The sequence below is a fragment of the Myxocyprinus asiaticus genome, chromosome 44, assembly GCF_019703515.2.
Source record: "Myxocyprinus asiaticus isolate MX2 ecotype Aquarium Trade chromosome 44, UBuf_Myxa_2, whole genome shotgun sequence".
NCBI lineage: Eukaryota > Metazoa > Chordata > Actinopteri > Cypriniformes > Catostomidae > Myxocyprinus > Myxocyprinus asiaticus.
In genome coordinates this window covers 21499642-21524442 of record NC_059387.1, presented here as the reverse complement: position 1 = coordinate 21524442, position 24801 = coordinate 21499642, and the positions used below count along the sequence as shown (strand labels likewise).

General features: G+C 39.8%; 1 protein-coding gene across 3 annotated transcripts; it reads left to right on the top strand.

Moving 5' to 3' along the window:
• Nucleotides 1-1841: 1841 nt before the first annotated feature.
• si:ch211-161h7.4 (proteoglycan 4) lies at nucleotides 1842-24441 on the top strand. Of its 3 annotated transcripts, none has more exons than XM_051687768.1 (18): nucleotides 1842-2168; nucleotides 2646-2686; nucleotides 2857-2927; nucleotides 3046-3167; nucleotides 3260-3320; nucleotides 3491-3686; nucleotides 3764-3844; nucleotides 3955-4035; nucleotides 4265-4414; nucleotides 4763-5205; nucleotides 5678-6058; nucleotides 17113-17736; nucleotides 17817-18435; nucleotides 21970-22043; nucleotides 22142-22303; nucleotides 22835-22995; nucleotides 23734-23824; nucleotides 23909-24441. In XM_051687768.1, exons 1-18 carry the CDS (start codon nucleotides 2160-2162, stop codon nucleotides 23992-23994), a joined length of 3453 nt encoding a protein of 1150 aa, XP_051543728.1. In that variant the 5' UTR covers nucleotides 1842-2159; the 3' UTR covers nucleotides 23995-24441. The 3 variants fall into 3 exon arrangements, with proteins under 3 accessions (XP_051543728.1, XP_051543729.1, XP_051543727.1); XM_051687769.1 differs by having other exon boundaries at nucleotides 3449-3686; nucleotides 17817-17955; XM_051687767.1 differs by having other exon boundaries at nucleotides 3449-3686.
• Nucleotides 24442-24801: the final 360 nt, after the last annotated feature.

Sequence of the window (24801 nt, the reverse complement as noted above, 5' to 3'; positions counted from 1 at the left end):
GCAATAATGTGGTTCTTGCTCTTGGTGGGGTGCATGGTGAGTTGTGCGTGGATGCTGTGGAGAATAGTGTGAAGCCTCCACACGCGCTAGGTTTCTGGTAACAGGCACAACAAGCCACGGGATAAAATGCACGGATTGACTGTCTCAGACACAGAGGCAACTGAGATTTGTCCTCCACCACCCGGATTGAGGCGAGTCATTATGCCACCATGAGGACTTAAACCCGCTATACACTGTAGGATTTTTACAGTCCTTTAAGATTGTTGCTTGTCAGACTGTATGATATGAACGCATTGATATCGCCATGACACACTGTGCGACATTATGTCAGACTGCACGATATACATCGTAGCCGACTGTGGTCCCAATTGTCCCGATCAGTGAACGTGACTCACGTTATGGGAGTGTTGCGGAATAGAAGCGAAACGGCGAAATTTGCCCACCATTTTTTGCCCTCTAAAAGTCAGGACATCAGCATTATCGTTGCTCCAATACCACTCCATCACGAGCATAGGCTAACATTTACAAGAAAGATGGATTTTGTCAAATGGGCCAATAATAAGACAGCCTGATCACAAATACAGTAGATTACAGATGTTGAGAATGAACGTGAGTGCGGGAGGTAGCCTACAGTAATAATGAGCTACCACAAGCAAATATTCCTTGTGGAAATAAAAACACTTGTGGCCTGAAAAATTACAAACTTCACCGTTCACACTGGAGAAAACAAAAAAGGTGGGTTATAGTATGTCTTTCTCCTCTTTTAGATTAGTAACCTATAAGGCCATGCAAAATTTTCGAAAATTCATAAAGGCTGATAATATATCACGCTTGCAGATTCCCTATGGATGATGCACAAACATGACATAGATTTCTATCATTTTATCCAACTGTATTTGCTGATTTGGATTAAAACGTCCCATAAATACTTACCAGTATAAATTGTTCAATCTTTCTATTTTATTTTATTTTATTTATTTTTAAATAAAATTGGAGTGGTGTGAATATAAATTTATTAAAAGTAAAATAGTAATTAAAATAACATTGTAAAGAAAATGCATGATAAATGTAATGAAAAAAAATGTGTTAAGAAAATGCAATCATTTATTTATTTTCGTTTTGTAGCCTAAGCTCTGTATTTATTTAATTCAGAGAATAATGCTTTCATATTGCTGACGTGTTACACTTTTCACCAAGTATTTTCTGCTTATTTAAAACTTTTATATAAAATGAAAAGAAGAAAAAACATTGAAAGTGCTTGAGTAGAGTGATAACTGGGCACAGATGTTATGGTGGTGCAGATGCAGAGCAGGTTTCTTTTCAAGTGAATTGTGGTGCGAGAGAGGAGCGGAATATCTCATCTGGCCGTCATAATAGCAGTCACACTATACGACTAGATTCGTCGGAGGCCGAAGATCATCGCAAAGGCTATTAATCGACCGTCTGTGAACATGTCACACTGAATGTTGTAAGATTGCCGATTTTGCCCTGCGACGAGAGAAATCTTTTAAGATTCCCGAAATTTGTCTCAGACGGCAGAATCGTGCAGTGTGCACCGGGTTTTAGAGCGCATTGGGAATTTTGCATTCCAAATTGGGGAGAAAATTAAATAATAATAAATAAATAAATAAAAAACCTTTTAAGCAAAAGGATGGATACAATCTACTTTATTTATTCTCACGGAACAAAAACTTATTAGTTGCAATAATCACTTGAAAGCCACAAAAGAAAAAGTAAAAAATGCACAAAAGAATGTTTTGTCTCTCTCTGTCAGAATGCGGTTACACTCCGTGACACTAGATGGTAACATTTCACTCTGTGTGCTCTTGCAGCGGAACAAACTGGGCGGGAGAATTTGTGTTTTTGTTGTTGTTGTGGCCCACTGACATTAGATATTAATATTACCTTTCTGATATTAACATTTTAAGACTACTTTTCGGTATTGTATTGGACATTTGTAAATGCAAAAGAAGCACAACAGAGTCAAGACTTCAAAAATATGTAAGCAAAGAAGAGTGTAATGTAACCGACGAATGGCGGTCTACTAACAATAACGGAAAGGTTGAGACTGCAGCGAAGCATCCGGCAGCTGTCTGCGGGTTTGTGAGCTTCACTGGCGGACACACAGTCTCTCGAATCCCGGCGTGGACCGCAGTACGATGTCGCAGGTCAGTACAGCAGCTACTGGGTAACATTAAACGTCCGCTGTGTGTAGCCACAGTTTTGAGCCGCAGACAGGCTGTTAGTGACTGTTTCTCAAAACCTAGTGAGCTGCCTACTTAGGCAGCATTTTGGGCATAATCAAATCGAACGATATTGGTCAAAAATGCTGTCTAGGTAGGTAGCTTATTAGGTTTTGAAACACAGCCAGCTATTTTAAAGTGAAAGCAGCCTGTAGGGATAGTTAACAGCGATAAAGCAACACAAAATGTGTTAATTCATTTGGTATTAAAACAACAAGTGAAATTTGCACATTGTGTTTTGGTATATAAGTTGTAAATATATTTATTGATATGTGTAAATGTACAATAATGTGTAATATTTGGATATGCATGCACATATGTTATTGGCTTTTCCCCTGGAATGGAAGTCAAATATAAAATTCCCTTTTATGTGTTAAACTGACAGTATATAAATTATTTCAGGGCAAGGCCAAAAAGAAACTGCACTATCTCCAAGAGGAAAAGTAAGTGATTTAGCATTTTCAAAACAACTGTAACCTGTGCATGTCCTGTAGTAGATCATGCTTATGATTGTGTAATCTGACTTGATTCATTTGGATTAAGTTAGTATCATAACTAGCTCAAGTAAGAGTTACTATACAGATGGGAATATGTTGTTGCTGCTGCTTTTCAGATGGAAGTCTGAATTTAAGGTAAAAGATGTCTTTACCCTGCGTGGCATTGACAATTTATTCGATGATATTGGTAATTCTATTCTTATATTTCTCTCCCTGCTACCTCTTCCCCCAACATTAAATTGATACATTTATAATCCCATATGTTATTTGTTGTGTAAATCCATATTTTCTGCTTTCGTTGGCAGATGCTGACTCTGACCTGGGTTTGCCTCTGCTTTCTCCGTTGCTCAAGAGCGCTGATGCAATTGAGCACAAGAAAAGTAGGGGTCCATCTAACCCAGATAAGATTAAGACTCCGTCTATACAGGTGCATAGGGAACAATTCTTTTCACAGCAAGTCAGCATTACAATGTGATCTTATTATTTACATGAAGTTAATCACATGGCTCTTATTCTCAGGGACACAAGGATGCTTTGATCCAAGAAAATGGTATTCAAGAGGGTGAAATTACTGATAAAGGTAACAAGCCCACAGCTGTCTTTAATTAAACTATCTTTTAATCGTATCAATTACATTGTCTGTGATAGCAGAACTGGGTTGGACTGTTAAAAAGTAAAAATGTCTTTCACTGTCTCATCCCCTGCCAGGTGCTTGGAATTATTGTCATATTTCCATCATTCCTTACAAAGAGAGTCCATTTAAAGAGATTGTTCCAATTAAGACGTCCAGCCCTATTGCCATGGAAACAGATGGAGGTGAAGAAGAAGTTAGGCTTGTGGCTGACCCTCTGCTCTTTGGAGTTGAAGATGAGGAGCCCATTGGAGGAGACCTCAGCAAGCCACCCTGCCCTCAGCAGTCAGAAGCAGTGAAGGAATCCTTCAGTGGGTAAGAATAGTACAGAAAATCAGAGAACTGTTTTGTTTTCATTGCATAATTGTCTCATAATTTTCTCTGCTCTATAGGGACAGTGGGTCTCTGGCGTCACCTCCAGAAAGGGTTGAGTTTAGAAAAGCCACTAAACCAAATGCTGGTTCCTCAACATGGTCAGTTATTATGGTATAACAACAGTAAAAAGTATGTTTAATATGAATCCATTTATATATTTATAATAAATATATTTATAACTAACATCACCTCATCTTTGCTCTTTCAGCATGAAGACCTCAAAATCAAGAAAGACAGCATTTCAAGCCACCCAGTCTTTACCTCCAGACATAAAGGAAGATTTTCTAATGTGAGGAAACTAAATTTTTTTTCCAATGTTGCAATGTCCAGTGCTATCAACTGAGAATATTAATTTAATTGTTCTTTCCATTAAGGATTGCATTGTAAAGAGTAGGTTCACCTATTCTGCAATACTGTGACTTAGTGAATCGCTGCTGCATTTATATGTACCCTATATATACATTTAAATAAATAAGTTGGCAAGAGTTTTAACATGCTTTTCTAAAACTTTTTTTAAGGGATAAAGATCCAAGTTGTCTGTCTACTGTTTTGGTTCAGAAGAATGAACAAAAACTTGAGGAGACTGAGCAATGCAAGGACCAGATGCCGGAGAAAGGATTGTCTTTCCAGCACAAGATTAAAAAGGCCTTGATGCCAAAATCTTCATGGTGAGTTTAAATGTGACTCTGATGTTTGAGGTGATGTGTGTTATTTTGTCAATGGTAAAATACCTTCTCCTATCACAGTTTGAAGTGCAAAAACAACTATAAGTGCGCTATTCTTAGGTTGATTTACACGAAAAGTGAAACATTTTGGCCCCTTTCTGATTGTATGTATCCAGACTAGCCCGACATAACAGCTCATGCTCAATTATTTTTTCATTTTCTTATATTTCCTTACACAGCTCTTATAACTAATTGAATTCACATGTGTGTTTATGTATGTATGGAATGTCTGTCTTAAGTGTCTGTAGTCTCAAAGTGTATGCCGAAGTATAACACTTACCTAATGTTAAGTTCCAGGAAACCAGCAGCGTCTCCAGCTCCTCCACCTGTTGATTTCGAGGAGGACTTCATGATCCTGGATGATGAGGCTCCTGTTTTATTTATCATCCCTCGCAAGTCGGGCGTCTGCAGGAAAAAAAGAACTGTCACAGCAGACTCTGCAAAGGAGTGTGTTTCTGCAGAACCACACTCTATAGATCAGCTCTCACAGAGTGAAACCGATACTAATAATCAGGAGGGAGCAGATTCTAAAAGAAGCAAAGCACAAAGCGATTCTGATAATCAAAAACCAAAAGGAAAACATAGAAAAGCTTCAAAAAAGAACAGCAAAGAACTGGTGACGCATGATGGTTTAGAGGACAGACCAGACCCTCTAACCCAAGGAATAGAGGACGGGTTTTGTGATCGGAGTCCTTCTCAAACTGTACAGGGAAACAAAGTTGTGGATTCAACAGGTACATGCCAATCTGCCAAATCTTTGATTATTGTGTATTAAAATGTACTGATAAAGTGAATAATAAATTTTTCCTGAATGGAAAGTTATGGAAATACATTTACATTAATATGACCAGTTAATTAATACACATACTTATTATTTATTATTATTTTCCACATTTTAGACTAATAGTAAAGTCATCAAAACTATTTAAACAACACAAATGGAAGTATGGGAATTATGTAGTGACCGAAAAGATGATTGATTGACTGAAAAGTTTGTTGAATAAAAAAATAAAATAAAAACTATCTGGTTTGAAACTAATTTAGCTTCTTGTATTTTCTTATCACAATCTTATAAGTTCAAGCATATAAACATAAGTCTTTAGACACGCATAGCAAACATTAAGTCGAGTGTGTCCAAACCGTTGACTGTTAAGGCAATATACAGTATTTGTAATATTCTATTACATAATTTTTGTGATGTTACAGGAAAACAAAGTACAAAGAAGATATCTGATCCTGATGAGCTTTCTGAAAAAGATGGAACTAATGCTGGTGGCAGCCATGAAATTCCAGTTCCAATGTCTAGAAATAAAAAAAAATCCTCTAGTTCTCAGCCTGACAGGCCAGGGTCGAAAGCAAAAAAGGAATCCAAAAAAGTCATTTCTGTAACAGGTCCTCAGACCACAAGCTCAGTGAAAGTCAACAAAAATGGAAAGAACAGCAACAATGGGAAAACAATCACTAAGACAAAGAAGCGGACATCTAAACAACAGAAAGAACTGGAACAGAAAGATCCTGCTTGTGAGCAACAAGATCTTGGTGAAGCTCCACCTGCCCTCAATGAGCAAGAGGAGGCACAAAGAACAGGTGAGGTCCTTTGATATTTGCTTAAAGGGATAGTTCACCCCAAAGTTATCCTATTATCCTATATTCACCCTCATGCCATCCCTGATGTGTATGACTTTCTTCTTCAGAACACAAATGAAGATTTCTAGAAGAATATCTTAGCTCTGTAGGTCCATACAATGCACATGAATGGTGACATTTCATGAAACATTTTAAGCTCCAAAAAGAACATAAAGGCAGCATAAAAGTAATCCATACAACTCCTGTGGTTTAATCCATGTCTTCTGAAGCAATCGGTTTTGGTTGAGAAAAGACCAATTGTACATCTTGCCATTACAGTCTCAAGGCACGATCACGATTTCAAGCTCGCTTCCCCATTCTTATGCTTGACGCATGCACAGAGTGCTTGGTGGTGCTAGGAAGTGTATTCGAGCTTGAAATCTTGATTGACAAGGACACTGTTGATTTCAAGATTTAAAGTGAAATAGGATTTATATTTTGGTCTGTTCTCACAGAAGACATGGGGTCTGTTCCAACACCTAGTGAGCATCCTCTGGAGGCAGCATTTTAAGACATCATAGGTGCGCTTCCGACGCGAAGTCTGTTTCAAAAGGTAGGTAGCTTAATTATGCTGCCTCTTAAGCTATCTCGTTTTGGCCAAATTCTAAGGTACATTGTATGTATCCTTCCCTGGTTAGGCGATCCCAGAATGCACTGTGATGAGCTCGGCGGAAAAATAATTCCAAGATGGCGGGCAAAGCGAAAAAGAAATTTTGATTATAAATATACTTATAATCCATTCTGAAAAGTATTGATAAATAAAAGTTTAATATGACATAAGACTGACTATTTTACCCAAAATGTGTGTGTGCTGAGCGTATTTATGCTCAGTAGAGGATCACGTCGTTTCTCTTGCATCTTCTGTATTGAAATCAGTTACAAGTCAAGTCTTCCATGCGCTGCACGTGAGGAGCGCTATTTGAATGATGCGCAGAGATGCAGCCTATGAAGACAACTGCCTATGTAGTCAGGAGACAGCGAGGCAGCTCACTGTTTTGTAACAGACCCATGGATTACTTTTATGCTGCCTTTATGTACTTTTTTTTAATTAGGGGTTCAAGCGCTTAGTGCTGAAACCCTATTGTAATTGTTAAGATTTGTATTATTAATATTATTATTATTATTATTATTATTAGGGGTTCAAGCACTTAGCGCTGAAACCCTATTGTAATTGTTTTTTGGATTTTTTCCCCTTTTTCACCCAATTTGGAATGCCCAATTCCCTATGTGCTTTTAAGTCCTCGTGGTCGCGTAGTGATTCGCCTCAATCCGGGTGGCGGAGGATGAATCCCTTGTGAGGGAGTATGAATGGCTTGTTGAGCGTGTTGCCACAGAGACATAGCGCGTGTGAAGGCTTCACGCCATCCACCGCGGCATCCGCGCTCAACTCACCACACGCCCCACCGATAACGAACCACATTATGGCGACCCCAAGGAGGTAACCCCATGTGACTCTACCCTCCCTAGCAACCGGGCCAATTTGTTTGCTTGGGAGACCTGGCTGGAGTCACTCAGCACGCCCTGGGATGTGAACTAGCAAACTCCAGGGGTGGTAGCCAGCGTCTTTTTTTACCACTGAGCTACCCAGGACCCCCTATTGTAATTAAGATTTTTATTATTATTATTATTATTAGGGGTTCAAGCACTTAGCGCTGAAATCCTATTGTAATTGTTAAGATTTTTAGGGGTTCAAGCGCTTAGCGCTGAAAGCCTATTGTAATTGTTAAGATTTTTATTATTAGGGGTTTAAGCGCTTAGCGCTGAAACCCTATTGTAATTGTTAAGATTTTTATTATTATTATTATTAGGGGTTCAATCCCGAAGGGCTGAAACCCTATTGTAATTGTTAAGATTTTTATTATTATTATTATTAGGAGTTCAAGCGCTTAGCGCTGAAACCCTATTGTAATTGTTACGATTTTTATTAGGGGTTCAAGCGCTTAGCGCTGAAACCCTATTGTAATTGTTACGATTTTTATTAGAGGTTCAAGCGCTTAGCGCTGAAACCCTATTGTAATTGTTAAGATTTTTATTAGGGTTTCAAGCGTTTAGCACTGAAACCCTATTGTAATTGGGTAAAACTATATATATTCACATCTTAGTAAGAAATAAATCAACATTTGTACCACTTTTGTAATGAACTGGCCATGGAGATGGTGTTAGGATCCATGTGCTGGAAGTTTATTATGAACAGAAGCAAACAATCCAAATCGGCAGGCAAATAGAGGTAGTTATAAAGCAAGTGGTATAATCCAATAGACCAAAAAGACAGTCCAACAAGGCAAACAAAACAGGGGTATCCAAAAGGCAGTAAATCCAGGAAAACAGGCATTGGTCATAACATGAAAACAATCAGCAAAGGCAATGGAAAAACGCATGGTAAGGCAGGGTAAACTGGCAATACTTTGCAAAGTCAAAATGGAACAGCATGGTATTTATATAGTTTAAACAAGAAGTCACCAACGAAGAAACAGTACAGAGTTAGTATTCAGGAGAGGGCTCCCACTGGTGGTTGGTAGGAGGGGTAACAACCTCGGATGTTACAGAACCCCCCCTCTACGAACAACTCCTGGTGTTCTTCTACTGGGACGTCCCCTTGGTCATGGTGCTGGATGATTAGGATGGGCATGATGAAGTTCTTGGATCAGGAATGGGTCCAATATGTCCTTGGTGGCTACCCATGATCTCTCCTCTGGTCCGTAGCCCTCCCAGTCCACCAAGTATTGCATCTGGCTCCCTCGTTGTCTTGAGTCCATGATCTATCTGACCATATACGCTGGGGCTCCATCTACCTCGAATGGAGGTGGAGGCTCAGAATTCATGGTTCCAGAGCCAGACGCCGGGTGGACGGGTTTCAGCAAGGACACATGGAAGGAAGGAGAGATGCGGTAATTAGCAGGAAGCTCTAAACGGTAAGTAACTGGGTTTATTTAATAGATAATTCTGAAAGGACCCACATACCTTGGATTGAGCTTCCTGCAGGGTAGCCGCAACTTGAGATCCCTTGTGGACAACCAGACCCTCCGTCCTGGCTGGTAGTTGGGATGGGGGTGCCTCTGTCGGTCAGCCTGGAATCGTTGTGCTCTGACCGCTCGCTGTAGCCGGACATGTGCGCTGTCCCACACCCTCTTGCTTCGCTTAATCCAATCGTCCACCGCTGGCACCTTAGAAGGTTCTCCTGACCAAGGAAACATTGGGGGTTGGTAGCCCAGCACGCATTGGAAGGGGGTTAGACCCGTAGAGGTATGAGTGAGGGAATTCTGTGCATATTCGGCCCAGGGCACAGAATTCCGAAGATATCTGCCTATCTCTTGGTTTAGACGTTCCACCTGTCCATTGGCCTGAGTGTGGTAACCAGAGGTGAGACTCAAATTGATATCCAGTTGTTTGCAGAAAGCCTGTCAAACTCGGGACGTGAACTGTGGACCTCTGTCAGACACGATGTCCTCTGGTATTCCATAGACCCTAAAGACTTGGTGGAACAAAGCATTAGCGGTTTCCATGGCAGTGGGTAAACCCTTGAGAGGGACAAGTCTACATGATTTAGAAAATCAATCTATTATTACCAGAATGGTAGTGTTAACATGGGAGTTTGGCAGGTCTGTGATGAAGTCGATGGACAAGTGGGACCATGGTCTTTGTGGTATTGGCAGTGGTTGAAGCAACCCCGTGGGCAGTTCTCAGGGGTCTTGGATTGGGCACACACTTGACAAGACTTTACTTAGTTAGTTACATCATGAATCAAAGTTGGCCACTAGAAGGAATTACGCACCAGGATAACAGTTTTTTGGATGCCAGGATGTCCAGTGCTCAAGGAAGTGTGGACCCATTGGATAGTCCTCTGACGTAGAGCTTGGGGTACGTAGTGCTTGGTCGGGGGGCAGTTAGGAGGTGACGGTTCATGCTGTTGTGCTTGTTGTATCTCTTCCATGATGTCCCAACTAATCAGTGCTATGATGACAGATGGTGGCAGAATGGACCCAGGGTGAGGTTGGAGGTAGGGTGGATCATGTCTGCATGAAAGTGCATCTGCCTTGCTGTTCTTGCTGCCAGGGCGGTAAGTGACTGTAAAATTGAATCTGGTGAAAAACAATGACCATTAGGCTTGACGTGGGTTCAATCTCTTGGCTGCCTTGATATATTCAAGATTTTTGTGATCGGTGATAACCTGGAAAGGGTGGACTGCCCCCTCTAACCAGTGACGCCATTCTTCGAGGACTGCTTTCATGGAAAGTAATTCCTTATTTCCCACATCATAGTTACGTACTGCAGAGTTCAATTTTCTGGAGAAAAAGGCACAAGGGTAAAGCTTGCCTGGTGTTCTGTGACATTGTGATAGGACCGCTCCAATCCCGCAATCTGAAGCGTCTACCTCAACGACAAAGTGAAGATTGGGGTCAGGATGTTTCAGTATTGGAGCGGTCGTGAAGCTTGACTTGAGGGAGATGAAGGCCTGGTATGCGGCATCATTCCAAGGCCATTTGTTGGGCTTTCCCTTGAGTAACGATGTGAGTGGGGCTGCAATGATGCTGTAATTCCTGATGAAACGGCGATAGAAGTTGGCGAAACCCAGAAACCGCTGTAGTTCCTTGATTTTTGAAGGTTGAGGCCATTCGGTGACTGCTGTTATCTTAGAGACATCCATTTCTACACCTTGATGGCTGATATTGTAGCCTAGGAAAGTGGTATGGGAAGTATGGAACTCACATTTTTCTGCCTTGACAAATAGTTGGTGTTCCTGGAGACATGATAGAACTGTCTTGACCTGCTGGATATGTTGTTCCATGTCTTGTGAGTAGATGAGGATGTCGTCAATGTAAGCCACCACACAATGATTAAGTAAGTCTCTGAATATCTCGTTGATAAAAGACTGGAAAACCAAGGCGGCGTTAGCAAGTCCATACGGCATGACCAAATATTCATAATGCCCCCTGGTGGTGATGAAAGCAGTTTTCCACTCATCCCCTTCTCGGATTCTGACAAGGTTATAAGCACTTCTCAGATCAAGTTTGGTATAGATCTTTGCCTCACAGAGTTGTTCAAGGGCTGAGGGGATAAGCAGTAATGGGTAATGGTACTTTATGGTGACAGAGTTCAGGCCTCGATAGTTGATACAGGGACGTAGACCTCCATCCTTCTCTATGAAAAAGAACACTGCAGCAGCTGGGAAGGTAGAGGGACAGATGTAACCGGAGGCCAGGGCTTCCTCAATGTAATTCTCCATGGCGAGGGTCTCGAGGTGTGACAATGCATATGCCTTGCTTCTCGGTGGGGCTGTATTGGACAGAAGTTCAATGGTGCAGTCCCATGGACGATGAGGAGGAAGTTGTGTAGCTTTGATTTTGCTAAACACCTCACTGAACTCTGCATGCTCCTTCTGTGATTCAGGGCTCTCAATACTGGTGATAAGACAAGGCATGGAAACAGCAACATGGAGACAATGTTTGTGACAAAACTTGACCATTGCATGAGCTCACCTTGGTTCCAAGATATCGATGGGACATGGATGGCCAGCCAGGGATGACCCAGGATAAGAGCATGCTTGGGTGAGTTGATGACATATAGTGAGATTTTTTTCTACATGAAAAAGTCCAACCTTGATGGTTATCAGAACAGTCTGTTGGGTTATGCCAGTACCAATAGGAGTGTTGTCAACAGTGGTGATGTTAATCGTTGGGGAGCATTGAATGGTGGGTATGTTGAGTTCTTGTACAATCTCCTGATTAATGAGATTAACAGCAGCAAAAGAATCCACTAAAGCTGTAAAACTCTTTACATGATCACCAATGGAGACCTCTACAGGTAACAGAAAATTATGTGAAACGTGTGATACAGTGTTCATTGTACTCACATTTTGCCTTGACTCAGGAGAACTTGATTTCTTGTATGGGCATGCAGCGTTGAGATGACCTGGTTTTCGTTGCGTCAACGTCGGCGTTCCTCCATGGAAACGCGAGTGTAAGCAACTTGCATGGGTTCGGGTGATACAGTGGATGCCTGGGCCTGTATTGAGACTGTAGAATTCGAAAAGGTGAAGTGAAACTGAGGCCATGAAGCATTCTGAAGCAGTTTATCAATCTTGATGGCATTCGTACCTTCACCCTTGCAGGTCAGTTCCGTCGTGAGTTTCAGGTTAAGCCCTTCGCGGAAAACAGTCTTAAGAGCGCCATCATTCCACCCACTCTGAGCTGCTAGTGTCCTGAACAGAACTGCATAATCAGCTGCTGATCGATGACCCTGGTGTAGATGAAGTAGCTGAACAGAGATATCTTGGCTGCCCGCTGGATACTCGAAGACTTCGTGGATTTGTTGAACAAAGTAATCAAATGAAACCTGGATTTGAGTATCTTTATCCCAAACAGCGGCGGTCCAATCGAGAGCTTTGCCGGTAAGCAGTGACATCAAAAAAGAACATTTCCTGGCGTCTTGGTCAAACGATTCAGGCTGATTTGAGAAAAATACCTTGCATTGTCATAAAAAAACCCGGCATTTTTCAGCAGAACCATCAAACTTATCAGGTAGAGCAAAGCTTACTGCTTTAGCATGGGGAGCTGGCAGTGAGTGAATGTATTGTGTCAAACATTCATTGGCAGCTCTTAGGTTGTTCAGCTGGTCTCGGTAACCCCTTAATACCTCGCACTGGTGCGCGAATGTGGCCTGGAGCTGTGAAACTTCTGCTGGATCCATGTTGGGCGAAGTATTCTGTAATGAACTGGCCATGGAGACAGTGTTAGGATCCATGTGCTGGAAGTTTATTATGAACACAAGCAAACAATCCAAATCGGCAGGCAAATAGAGGTAGTCGTAAAGCAAGTGGTATAATCCAATAGACCAAAAAGACAGTCCAACAAGGCAAACAAAACAAAGGGGTATCCAAAAGGCAGTAAATCCAGGAAAATAGGCAATGGTCATAACATGAAAACAATGGAAAAACACTTGGTAAGGCAGGGTAAACTGGCAATACTTCGCAAAGTCAGAATGGAACAGCATGGTATTTATATGGTTTAAACAGGAAGTCACCAAAGAAGAAACAGTACAGAGTTAGTATTCGGGAGAGGGCTCCCTCTGGTGGTTGGTAGGAGGGGTAACAACCTCGGACAACTTTAAAGTTTTTAAAATTTTTTTATTTTATTTTTTTTACATTTGTATCAGTAGATATTTGAGTAAGTTGAAACCCAATACTTTCGTTTAAAAGTGTAATACGGCAATTTCTCTCAAAAAAATCCTGTCGTCACTGGCGCGCAATTAATTCTGGGGTAGGCAAGGCCGCGAAGGATCCATCTGTTCTATCCTTCATTTCACGGGAAACGAAGGACGCATTTGGAGGCCACATTTGAAGGTGCCTTCGAATTGGGACAGCCTTTGTCACGCAGCAGTGACGCAATTGGCCTTCGAATGCGACCTTTGAAGGATGCAGCCTCTGAATTGGGACGCAGCTATAGTTCATATCATTTGTTAGATCTCCTCTTACTGAACAACTTTGCCTCAAGAACCACAGCTGTCTATCAAATAGTTCATTAAATATTCACGATTATGTAAAAAACCTACTTTTGTGCTACGAACTTTACCCTTTGGGTAGCTATAACAGTGTCATTTAGAAAATGGGCGTGGTCAAGTGTAAAAATAAGCCCATAATTCCTAAAAAAAAAAACTCAGAACTTCACAAAATTAGGTGAGCACATGCGACATATGATTCTAAACAAGCATGCAGACTTTTATGGAAATCGGATCTTAGGTGGTGCTATGAGCTTTACAAAACTTTAAAAACCATGTATTTCCTTAGTAAATTGCCTGTATTGGCTGTAAATGGTCTATTCCATCTATGATCTAGGTGGTTACATGCTTGCTAAATAAAACATAATACCTTTTTACGCATGTTCTTAAAGGCCTTAAACCGCTTGAACCCTTTTAATTGCTGCACGTAGCTATATTTATTATTTCTTTTCTCCCCTTTTCTCCCCTTGGAATGCCCAATTTCCAATGCGCTCTAAGTCATCATGGTGGCATAGTGACTCGCCTCAATCCGGGTGACGGAGGATGAATCTCAGTTGTATCCACGTGTAGGGCTTTACTGGTTGTTTAGATCAGTGTTACAATCAGAAATAATTAATAATTAATAATTATTTCTGTTGTTATTAATTAATATTTAAATTAATTAATTGGATCTAACTCATTGAAACCTCATATGGGACTCCAGTAAATGTAGTGTGCTACGTTTAGGAGCAAGTTTGGTTATTAGCAATAAATAATAATTATCAAAGATAATTATTAATTGTTAAAATCAATAGAACATTGATGAGAATCAATGTTAGCTTTTTTTTTTTAATCCTTTAAATCAACAATTATCAAAGATAATCGCCAATTGTTAACATCGATGAAACATTAATTAAAATGAACACTAGCTTATTGATCATTCAAATTCAATCATCAAAGATAATTATCAATTATCAAAAATCAATAGAATATTAATAAGGATTAACATTGACGGGGCACCACCCTGGAATTAGGGACTAATAAACAAATAGTAAAACAGTCTCAATATTAGATTGTTTTCTTAGGAAAATCGACATCCGAAGAATATCGATTTTCGGGAAAAAAAACAATGAATGAAGGTTTGAATCCGAGCACTGACATCCCGACACAGGTGTATGCAAAACAAACCAAGACACTTCTCTTTGTAATATAAACAAAGTTTATTTATGCAGTAATATCAATTAATAATTAATACAATGCAGTCAATAAACTTCCGACTTACAACTACAAACTAAACAATGATATGATTAGATATGGAAATAAAAATAAGTCTATAACACATAGGGTGTGTGTGTGTGACAGTGTGTGTGTAAGGAGGGACGTGCACAAAAATAGCGGACGTGACTCTCGTGGAGAGTATGTCACACGAGACTTCCGGCCAGGGATTATGACAGCGAATGGGGGCAGAGATGGCGTCTACCAGTTACCGCGTATATCCGCTTGTACGATAGCTTAGGGACAAAGCTGGGCTTTAGCATTTAAGCTATCTACAAGCCAAAATGTGTGCCAGAATGTTTGTGAGGGGTCGCGTGCCTGCGTGTGTGTGTGTGTGTGTGTGTGTGGTTAGTACGAGAGAGAGAGAAGTGACAGCCCTAAAGCTGATTTTGCGATCGTGGGAGAGAAAGCAGCTGTTTAGTTCATCGCTCACAGACGCGGTGGAAGGCTCGTAAACAGTCCCGCGTACTTTGACTATTTAGTGGATGAACTCAGTTGCTGTCTCACCTGTGATGGCAAAATTGCACAACAATCCAATTTGGTTGGACCACAATACAGCAAAACAAATTCGTGATAATTAATACCCTGATTATTAATAATGAGCGGACATGGCGGTCCGTAAACTGTACAAGCAAAAACCTTGAAACACAAGAATAACACACTATAATATTCTATCTCTGCCCAGACGTAACCTCTTACTTGAATCTCATGAGGACACAGGTAGAATGTGTTTTCCTCCGTCCTTTAACTTTGACCCAGTTCCTTGAGGCTCGGGTGGTGACGGGAGACCGTTTCCTCGCTCTGTCGGCGGGCGGTACGGCTGTTGATTGTCAGCGGGCGGTACGGCTGTTGATTGTCAGCGGGCGGTACGGCTGTTGATTCTCGGCGGACTGGTGGAGAACTCAGAAATGTCGACTTGATTGAAGATGGAAGAGAAATCTTTAATCTCTGCACTTCTGTAGGCAAACGGATGAAGATGTGAACTGCTCGGCGGTCTCCTTCGGATCCGTTAGAGTGTTTGGTTGAACACAGAGTAATCTCAACTCGTCCAGCGAGATGGAGATTGTATGGCTACAGTTTCAAGTCGGACATTACTTCCTTGTGCCACGAGGTTGCACCGGAGAGCAGCAAAAAAAAATTCTGTCTATATTCGGTGAACAAAGTCGCTGGAAGCAACTCTGGAAATATTTCAGAGGTATTTCAATTCCTGATGATGTCATGTTTGAGGGACGTTCTGTTGTGTGCCTCATCCAATAGGAGTTGAGAGTTCGATCCTTTAGTGAGCAAGGCTTCATGGATTTGTAGTCTGTTTTGGACTCTCTTTGTTTGATTTTGGCGCGATTTTTATCAGTAAAATTTACGACTTGGAAGGTGGGGCTTGAGTTATGTCTTTATGACTGTTAGGCCTGCCTTTGTCTTCTATCTGAATACATGAGGCCCAACATTCGTCTGAAACTGTTAACCAGTGCATCTTATCACGTGGCTTGTTGAGCGCGTTACCGTGGAGACATAGCGCATGTGGAGGCCCACGCTATTTTCCGCGGCATCCACGTACAACTCACCACGAGACCCACCGAAAGCGAGAACCACAAATTATAGCGACCATGAGGAGGTTACCCCTTGTGACTCTACCCTCCCTAGCAGCGGGGCCAATTTGGTTGCTTAGGAGACCTGGCTGGAGTCACTCATCATGCCCTGGATTCGAACTCACGACTCCAGGGGTGGTACTCAGTGTCAATTCTCACTGAGCTACCCAGGCCCTCTCGTTTATGTACTTTTTGGAGCTTCATAGTTTTGGCCACCATTCACTTGAATTGCGAGGACCAACAGAGCTGATATATTCTTCTAAAAGTCTTTGTTTGTGTTCTGCAGAAGAAAGAAAGTCATACACATCTGGGATTGCATGAGGGTGAGTAAATGATGAGAGAAGTTTTGTTTTTTGGTGAACTATTCCTTTAATATTTGAGAAGTTAAAGGAGAGGTAAAATTGTATTGTGGTGTTTTGTTGTGCTGTCAGATATAACACACTGAGATTACACTTTTAAGTGACAACTTGTATACCTACACATTATTTTGGAATTGCACATGCTCGTCTTTAAATTGGTTATTTATTGGAAATGTATGGGAAATTGTGCCATCCCAAGAACTTGCAGGCTTTTACATTCTTATTGAAGGCGTTTATAACACTAGTCTAGACGTTTTCAATTAATGTTGTATTGTGTCTTCAATAATTTTCAACCTTTTCTTGTTTAATTTTTACAATGTAGCTGTAAATAAACAATCAGCCAAGCAAGATGCTTTTAAGAATCCTGCAAAAAAACAGAAGGGAAAAGAAACAAAAACGGTGGAATCAAAACCAAAGGATCCACCAACAATTGCACTTGACACTTCTTCAGAGAGTGCTGTGACAGCCAAGAGGATGAGGAAACCTCCAGGAGCATGGTGGCTTGCTAGCCAAGATGACAGCACCACAGAGTGTCAAGCAGAGGCAGTTTTGGGTACAGCACAAGGGCCAAACTCCAGTAAGAAAACTATAACGAAACAAGCAGTTGCAGTTGCAGTTGACTCTAATGAAATACAGTCTCTTAGGCCTGCCCAAGGGAATCAGAAGAAGCCAAAAACTTCAGCCACTCACAGTGCAGTGGAAAATGTTAAAAAGTTGCTGGCTCATGGTGAGGGGGATGATACTGGAGCTGAGCAGAAAATGCCTAAGAAAACAGTTCCTCGAAAGAAACGGAAATCTGCCACCACTCAGCAACAAGTACCGTCACCAACTCCTGTGTCCGGAGAGGAAGTCAAAGAAGACAGACAAGAAGCTTTTCTGAATGAGAGTGCTGAGCAAGTTAGTCCAGCACTGTGTAGTCCTTACAGACAGCATAACATCACACCAGGTAAACTCTTTTTCAGACTTTGTTAAATGCTTCTGATACAAGTTTTTGTACTAACAGTTTCTTATTGTTACAAAAAACAGGTGAAAAGAGAGTGTTTGGTAAGGTCTACACACGATACACTGGATCATCACAGAAAAATCCTTCATCTGTTAGAAGTCCAGAGAGTTGTGTTCCAGATGACATTCCACAGAAAAGGCAAAGGAAAGCCCCTTCCTACAGGTGGGAATCACCACCATCTCAGGAAGCAACTGATGGGCCTCCATCACCTCACAATGCCCATCCACAACAGTCCAAACCACCAAATTCTCCTATTAGTGGTGCGTTTAAAAAGGGGGCGAATTTAGTAAAATCACAGAAAACAAAGAGTCACATCAAGAACATAAAAAGAAACATAATCAACACACCAAAGTCAATCAAAAGATCTTTAGCTTCAATGAATGACATTTTTGCCTCGGAGAAAGCTGGAAATATTATAAAAACTAGACAAAAACGCAGAAAACATGGACGCAGAAACCTCCTTCACTCTCTTGATGATCAGTCAGAACACTCGAGTGAGAATATGGCCCACAGTGATGATCAACTGCAGGGAAACAGCCACGCCTCCTTTGGGTTCACTAGTGGTGTTACTGTGGAGCCCTCAGGGACTAGAAACAAAAAGATTATCAGAGTATCCAGTGGACCCAACACGTTATCTGATATGTAAGTTGTTTAATAAATTTCCCATTTGAGTATCAATTACTGTTAAACTGCATTACTAATGCTGTCTATGCACTGTGAAGGCAGCACAGAAACTGCACCTAAGGGTATGCTTCGTTTTCCATGTAATGTTACGTCTTGCAAAGTGGCCGCAGCCCTGCACGGACGCATTCGGTACATGCGCAGATGACACCTACAGACGTGTACATGTACACAAGGGTACAAAAACTGGGCTCCACTCAGACAGTCCGCGCAGATGACAAAATTTGCAGCATGAACACTTTGTGAGACGTAGTGGCACACAGAAAAACATAGTACTTTAGCCATAAAGAAATAGTTCACCCAAAAATAAAAATTCTCTCATCCTTTACTCACTGTCATGCCATCCCAGATGTGTATGACTTTCTTTCTTTTGCAGAACACAAAATTTTTTAGAAGAATATCTCAGCTCTATGGGTCCATACAATGCAAGTGAATAGTGACCAAAACTTTGAAGCTCCAAAAAGCACATAAAGGCTGCACAAAAGTAATACATAAGACTCCAGTGTATCCATGTCTTATTGGTTTTTGGTGAAAAACAGATAGATTTTTAAGTCCTTTTTTTACTTTAAAAATCCACTTCAAACAGGGATGCACCGATCCAATACCTGGATTGGTATCAGCTTAGAAACTGATGTTTTAAATGGATTGGGTATCGGCCCGATACAAATCCGATACTGTGTGTTAGTCATGTTTGTTACTGTCAAGTCCATAAAAGAACCATAAAAGCACTATTAAAGGAATGTTCCGGGTTCACAGAAAAGGTTTGTAAGTGATTTTATCGCACTAAAATAATTTTTACACGCATATACTTTGTCTTGTGGCTATACTTTTGAAACAGTGAGTATTTAACAAAAAAATTTCCCCCATTCACTTCCATTGTAAGTGCCTCACTGTAACCTCGATTTGTGCTTTTTTTTAAAGGAGGAACGAGTCAAAATTAAGTTTTGTGGTAATCAACATTATGACACAAATGCTGTCGATTGAGCTTAACTTGAACTTAACTCAGAGCACGAGGCTATTATCATATGTGAGAGCTACTCACGAACAACATCTCAGCTGTAGGTGCTCAGTAGTTCGGTTCACTTATAATATGCATTTAGAACGGCACCGGAGGATAATTTTTACCAGAATTTGAATAAGAATCTAATTAAACTACTGTGAAGTAGCCCACAGACAGACACTTACAGGACTTCCTGGAGTGTTAGGATCTTCAATATAAAAGCGCAAGGGTTTTAAAGTTGAAGTGCACGACTGAAATATATTACTGTTGTATTTTAAAATTCTAAAAGTAAATAATAATAATAATTATAATTATCATTATTATTTATTTACAAATAATAATTATAATAATATGGAATGTGTTCCAAAATATAACTGAATGAAAAGTGGATTGATATCTAACTTAACTGAACAAAAAATAGATCTGAATCCTTTAAAGTCTAGATACAAATTGGAAAAAAACTGGCTTCTTTTCTACTGAAGACTTAGACTGGAATTACTGTTAATTTTGCTGCTACATTATCCAGTAAACTAGTGAACAAGAATAGGCTATACTGTACATTTATATTGAAATAGTGTGTAGCTAGGTTCATGTTTCTTTAAATAAATAAGACTACCCCCAATTAGTTCACACAATGAGGTAAAGATATTCTAATCTGATTATGCAAAAAAACAACACGGGTATCGGATCAGGATCGGTACCGTTCGGATCGAAAGAGAAAAAGTGGTATCAGTGCATCCCCAACAGCCCTCTTAAGCAATCTTCTCTCCTGAGAGTTTTTCTTCTTTTGTTTTTTGGCGATTCACATTCTTTGTGTATATTGCCACTTATTGGGCAGGGAGGAGAATTTACAGTAATAACGGACTTAAATATTGAACTGTTTCTCACCCACACCTATCATATTGCTTCAGAGGACAGGGATTTAACCACTGGAGGCATATGGATTTTTTTATGCTGCCTTTATGTGCTTTTTGAAGCTTCAAAGTTTTGGTCACCTTTCACTTGCATTGTATGGACCTACCGAGCTGAGATATTTTTCATAAACCTTCGTTGTGTTCAGCAGAAGAAAGTAAGTCATACACATCTGGGATGGCATGAGGGTGAGTAAAAGATGAGCAAATTTTCATTTTTGGGTGAACTATTCTTTAAAAGTGGCATATATACAGCTCTGGAAAAAATAAAGAGACCACTGCAAAAGGATCAGCTTCTCTGGATTTACTATTTATAGGTACTATGTGTTTGAGTAAAATAAACATTTTTGTTTTATTCTATGAAGTACTGACAACATTTCTCCCAAATTCCAAATAAAAATATTGTCATTTAGAGCATTTATTTGCAGAAAATGACAACTGGTCAAAATAACAAAAAAGATGCAGTGTTTTCAGACCTTGAATAATGCAAAGAAAACAAATTCATATACATTTTTAAACAACACAATACTAATGTTTTAACTTAGGAAGAGTTCAGAAATCAATATTTGGTGGAATAACCCTGATTTTCAATCACAGCTTTCATGCGTCTTGGCATGCTCTCTACCAGTCATTCACATTGCTGTTGGGTAACTTTATGCCACTCCTGGCGCAAAAATTCAAGCAGCTCGACTTTGTTTGATGGCTTGTGGCCATCCATCTTCCTTTTGATAACATTCCAGAGGTCTTCAATGGGGTTCAGGTCTGGAGATTGGGCTGGCCTTGACAGGGTCTTGATCTGGTGGTCTTTGTGAAGGATGCGTGAATCAAGCCATGTACAAGTTTATCCTGGAAGAAAACTTGCTTTCTTCTGCTCTGACAATGTTCCCCAACTCTGAGGATTGGTTTTTCCAGCAGGACAATGCTCCATACCACACAGCCAGGTCAATCAAGGTGTGGATGGAGGAGCACTGGATCAAGATGCTGTCATGGCCAGCCCAATCTCCAGACCTGAACCCCAATAAAAACCTCTGAAATGTGATCAAGAGGAAGATGGATGGCCACAAGCCATCAAACAAAGCCGAGCTGCTTGAATTTTTGTGCCAGGCGTGGCATAAAGTCACCCAACAGCAATGTGAAAGACTGGCTAGAGAGCATGCAAAGGTTTATTTTTGTTTTGGCAAGTTGTCATTTTCTGCAAATAAATGCTCTAAATGACAATATTTTTATTTGGAATTTGGGAGGAATGTTGTCAGTAGTTTATAGAATAAAACAAAAATGTTCATTTTAATCAAACATATACCTATAAATAGTAAATCCAGAGAAACTGATCATTTTGCAGTGGTCTCTTAATTTTTCCAGAGCTGTCTATATCACTAAAAGTGCATCTTCCGTAAACACTTTTTAATGCTACACTGAGGCAGAACAAATGTATTTACTCAGAGTACTATTGCAGAAATAATGTATGAAATTATATGCGTAGAAACATTTTTATAAATGATTATAAATATAAATCTATTTTCTAAATGAAAATATGAAATTAAAAATACAAATATTGTTTATGCCTCAATATTTTTATGCCTTTAGTGACACTGGTTTCAGAAGTGGGCCATCATCAATGATTGATCTTCAGGGGTATGAGGAGGAGGAGGATGATATTGGTGAGTGTTTGATATGTGATGTAATGTAACAACACACTTTGTTGTTTTTAATTCTCAAATCATCCGTGGTTAACTAACTCATTTCCCATTATTTTTAGAATTGCCATCGTCCAGAGTGATTGTCCATGTACGACACGGCCCTCGGGTGTTGGCCCAGTGTGATCTCTGTGGTCCTCCACTGCAACCCATCATCTTGGAGGAGGACGACTGGAACAACCTGCATGCATGGTTTTCTCACCTGTGGCCCCCAGCCTCTAAAGGTAAGACATGTACAAATACATTAACTGCAGATATAACAAGTCTACATGCTAAGTCCATAGACTTTTTAGGAGGGACCAAAGCCATGATTCTACAAATCAGAGAATATATAGGAAATATCTTGGAAGCTTGGAGGTATGAGGGTGGGCTTTTTTGACTTAGACCAGTTAGCAACTGTCTAACAACACCCTAGAAATGCTCTGAACCATTCAGAAAACCTTAGCAATGGTTTAGAAAGCACTTGGAAAGTTTCCTTCGAAAGCAAAAAATAAATAAATAAATAAAATATAAATTACAGTAATTTACAATAATTACAGGAACACTCCCCTTGAGACAACCTTGTGTTGAATGCCTTGTTTAAGGGCACAATAGTGATAAAACAGGATAAGGGTCTCATTAACTCTCCAGTTCCTGGAATGCCCCTACTTGAGACTAAACCTGCAACCTTTGTTTTGGTATCCTACGTCCTTAAGCATCAACCTTTTGTGACTTCATTCTTATAACTTATGTGCAGTATGTTACCTTCTTTTTAGACGGGCGAGTTGTGAGTCCTGATGACTTCCACTGGCACTCATATGGAGGCCGAGCAATTGGCCATGCAGTTGATCTTCAGAGTAGCTCATTCTCTCATGGAAAGATTCTGCTGGGGTCGTTCATGAAGAAACCCCCACAGGTGGACCTTGACACTGTTTCTGTGAGTAGAAAGTGTTTCTCTTGTTATCTCTGAGCTTATTGCATAACTGCAGTGGTAAACTGTTGAAGTTTTAAGATTACAATTGTAAAACAAAGTTCACCAGGTGGTCAATTGGATTAATATCCTTTGCCTTCTCATCATTCCAAGTTGGACTTTTTGGATAAGAATTAAGTATGGAAAAAAGTTTTTCATGCCTTTAGCCCAGACTGTACATATTTATACACACAGTGGCCCCAAAAAGTATTTGGACACTTAAGCCACACTTGAAAATGTATTAAGTTTGTTAGGCTTTAAATGAAGAAAAAAAAAAAACAAGAAATCAGTGATACATTTATTTTCAAAATTTAGAAAAAGGATTTGGACACATTCTGGTTATAAAAGTTTGTGGAGTATATCAGTTGTTAATGCGATGAACTACACCTGTGGTTACTATGCAAGGATACTTCTGTGAATTTGAGGGAACTGACTTCATACATCCATTAAAATGTACCTTGGGAGCAGTTGTTTAAAAGTAAATGCAAAAATGGCAATAATAATAATAATTATAATAATAATAAAATAGTTCTGAGGAAACATCCAACATAATTTCTTTGTAGATGTCACTTGGTTTGATGTCTAATGCATTGACATTCAGACATTTTAAGTGCGACATGAGTGTACAAAATTGTCCAAATACTTTAAGGCCACTATAAATAACACCAATCCAACCTTACTGTGTGTGTTTGTCTATTTATTAAGGTATTCAGCATTATTTCAAGTTGTGTGCGCGTTGATATTGATGGCATCAAGTCAGTCTACAATTCTGGACAAGTGTTTATGATACCCTCTGGTGAGTGAAAACTTCAGATTTTTTTTAATTACTTGCGTGACTTCTCAAATTCCTTAATGTAATGTGTATTTGTCTTTGTTACAGGACAAGTGTATACCATTCATAACCTCTGTCAAGAGCCTGCTGTGCTGATCTACCACAGAACCCAGTCAAACATCTCACCAAGCTGATTAACATAATTGGCCTCTTTAATTTCTTTGAAATAGTCAAACTGTATACATTTTTTAAAATAAAATTGTAGGTGAGTTTTTAAAAAAAAGGGCATACAAATGTAGTTTTCTGGCAAAGCTCATAAAAGCTAGTTGTGTAAATAGATTCAAGCAATTTGTCAAAATTGAAAGATTATATTTTCATTTGTAATGACATCCGTAAAAGATTGATTTTAAAGTGTTATTTAAAAAGCTTTTCAAAACTGGTCTTGTTAATATACAGGTATATTTCTGTCTCCTGTGTTTTCCTCATTGGAATGCAACTATTTTGTAATTTTGAACAAATTGCTAGGCTGTCAGCAGATCCTGTATTATTTTATATTGCTGTAGCTTATGCCTCAAATAACGTGGTGTTTTTTTCTAAGGTACATGTGCAAAAGTAAAGGCTCTCCTTCGGTTTACTAGAAATGGCCTAATTTTTACAGTCTGTCACATTTAGATCAGTGTAACCACATGTATGTGATCTCTTTCAATCTTGCTCCTTTTGTGTATGACATATTTATGTGAACTGCAAACCTCTCATGCTGACTTGTTTGAGGAATGTTTGTATGAACAGACCTGCAAGAAAACCTAATTTGAATAGTGCCAAGTTGAAAGCTTGCCATTCCTTTACATCCCATTCACAAGTTCCTTAGGGAAAAAAGCAGATTTAACAGACTTTCAGGCTAGTTCCGTAGTTCTATTGGCACCGATATATCAAAAGATATAAAAAGACATTTAAGCTTTTTTTTTTTTGTTTTGTACATTTGCTACATTTTTTTACATTTA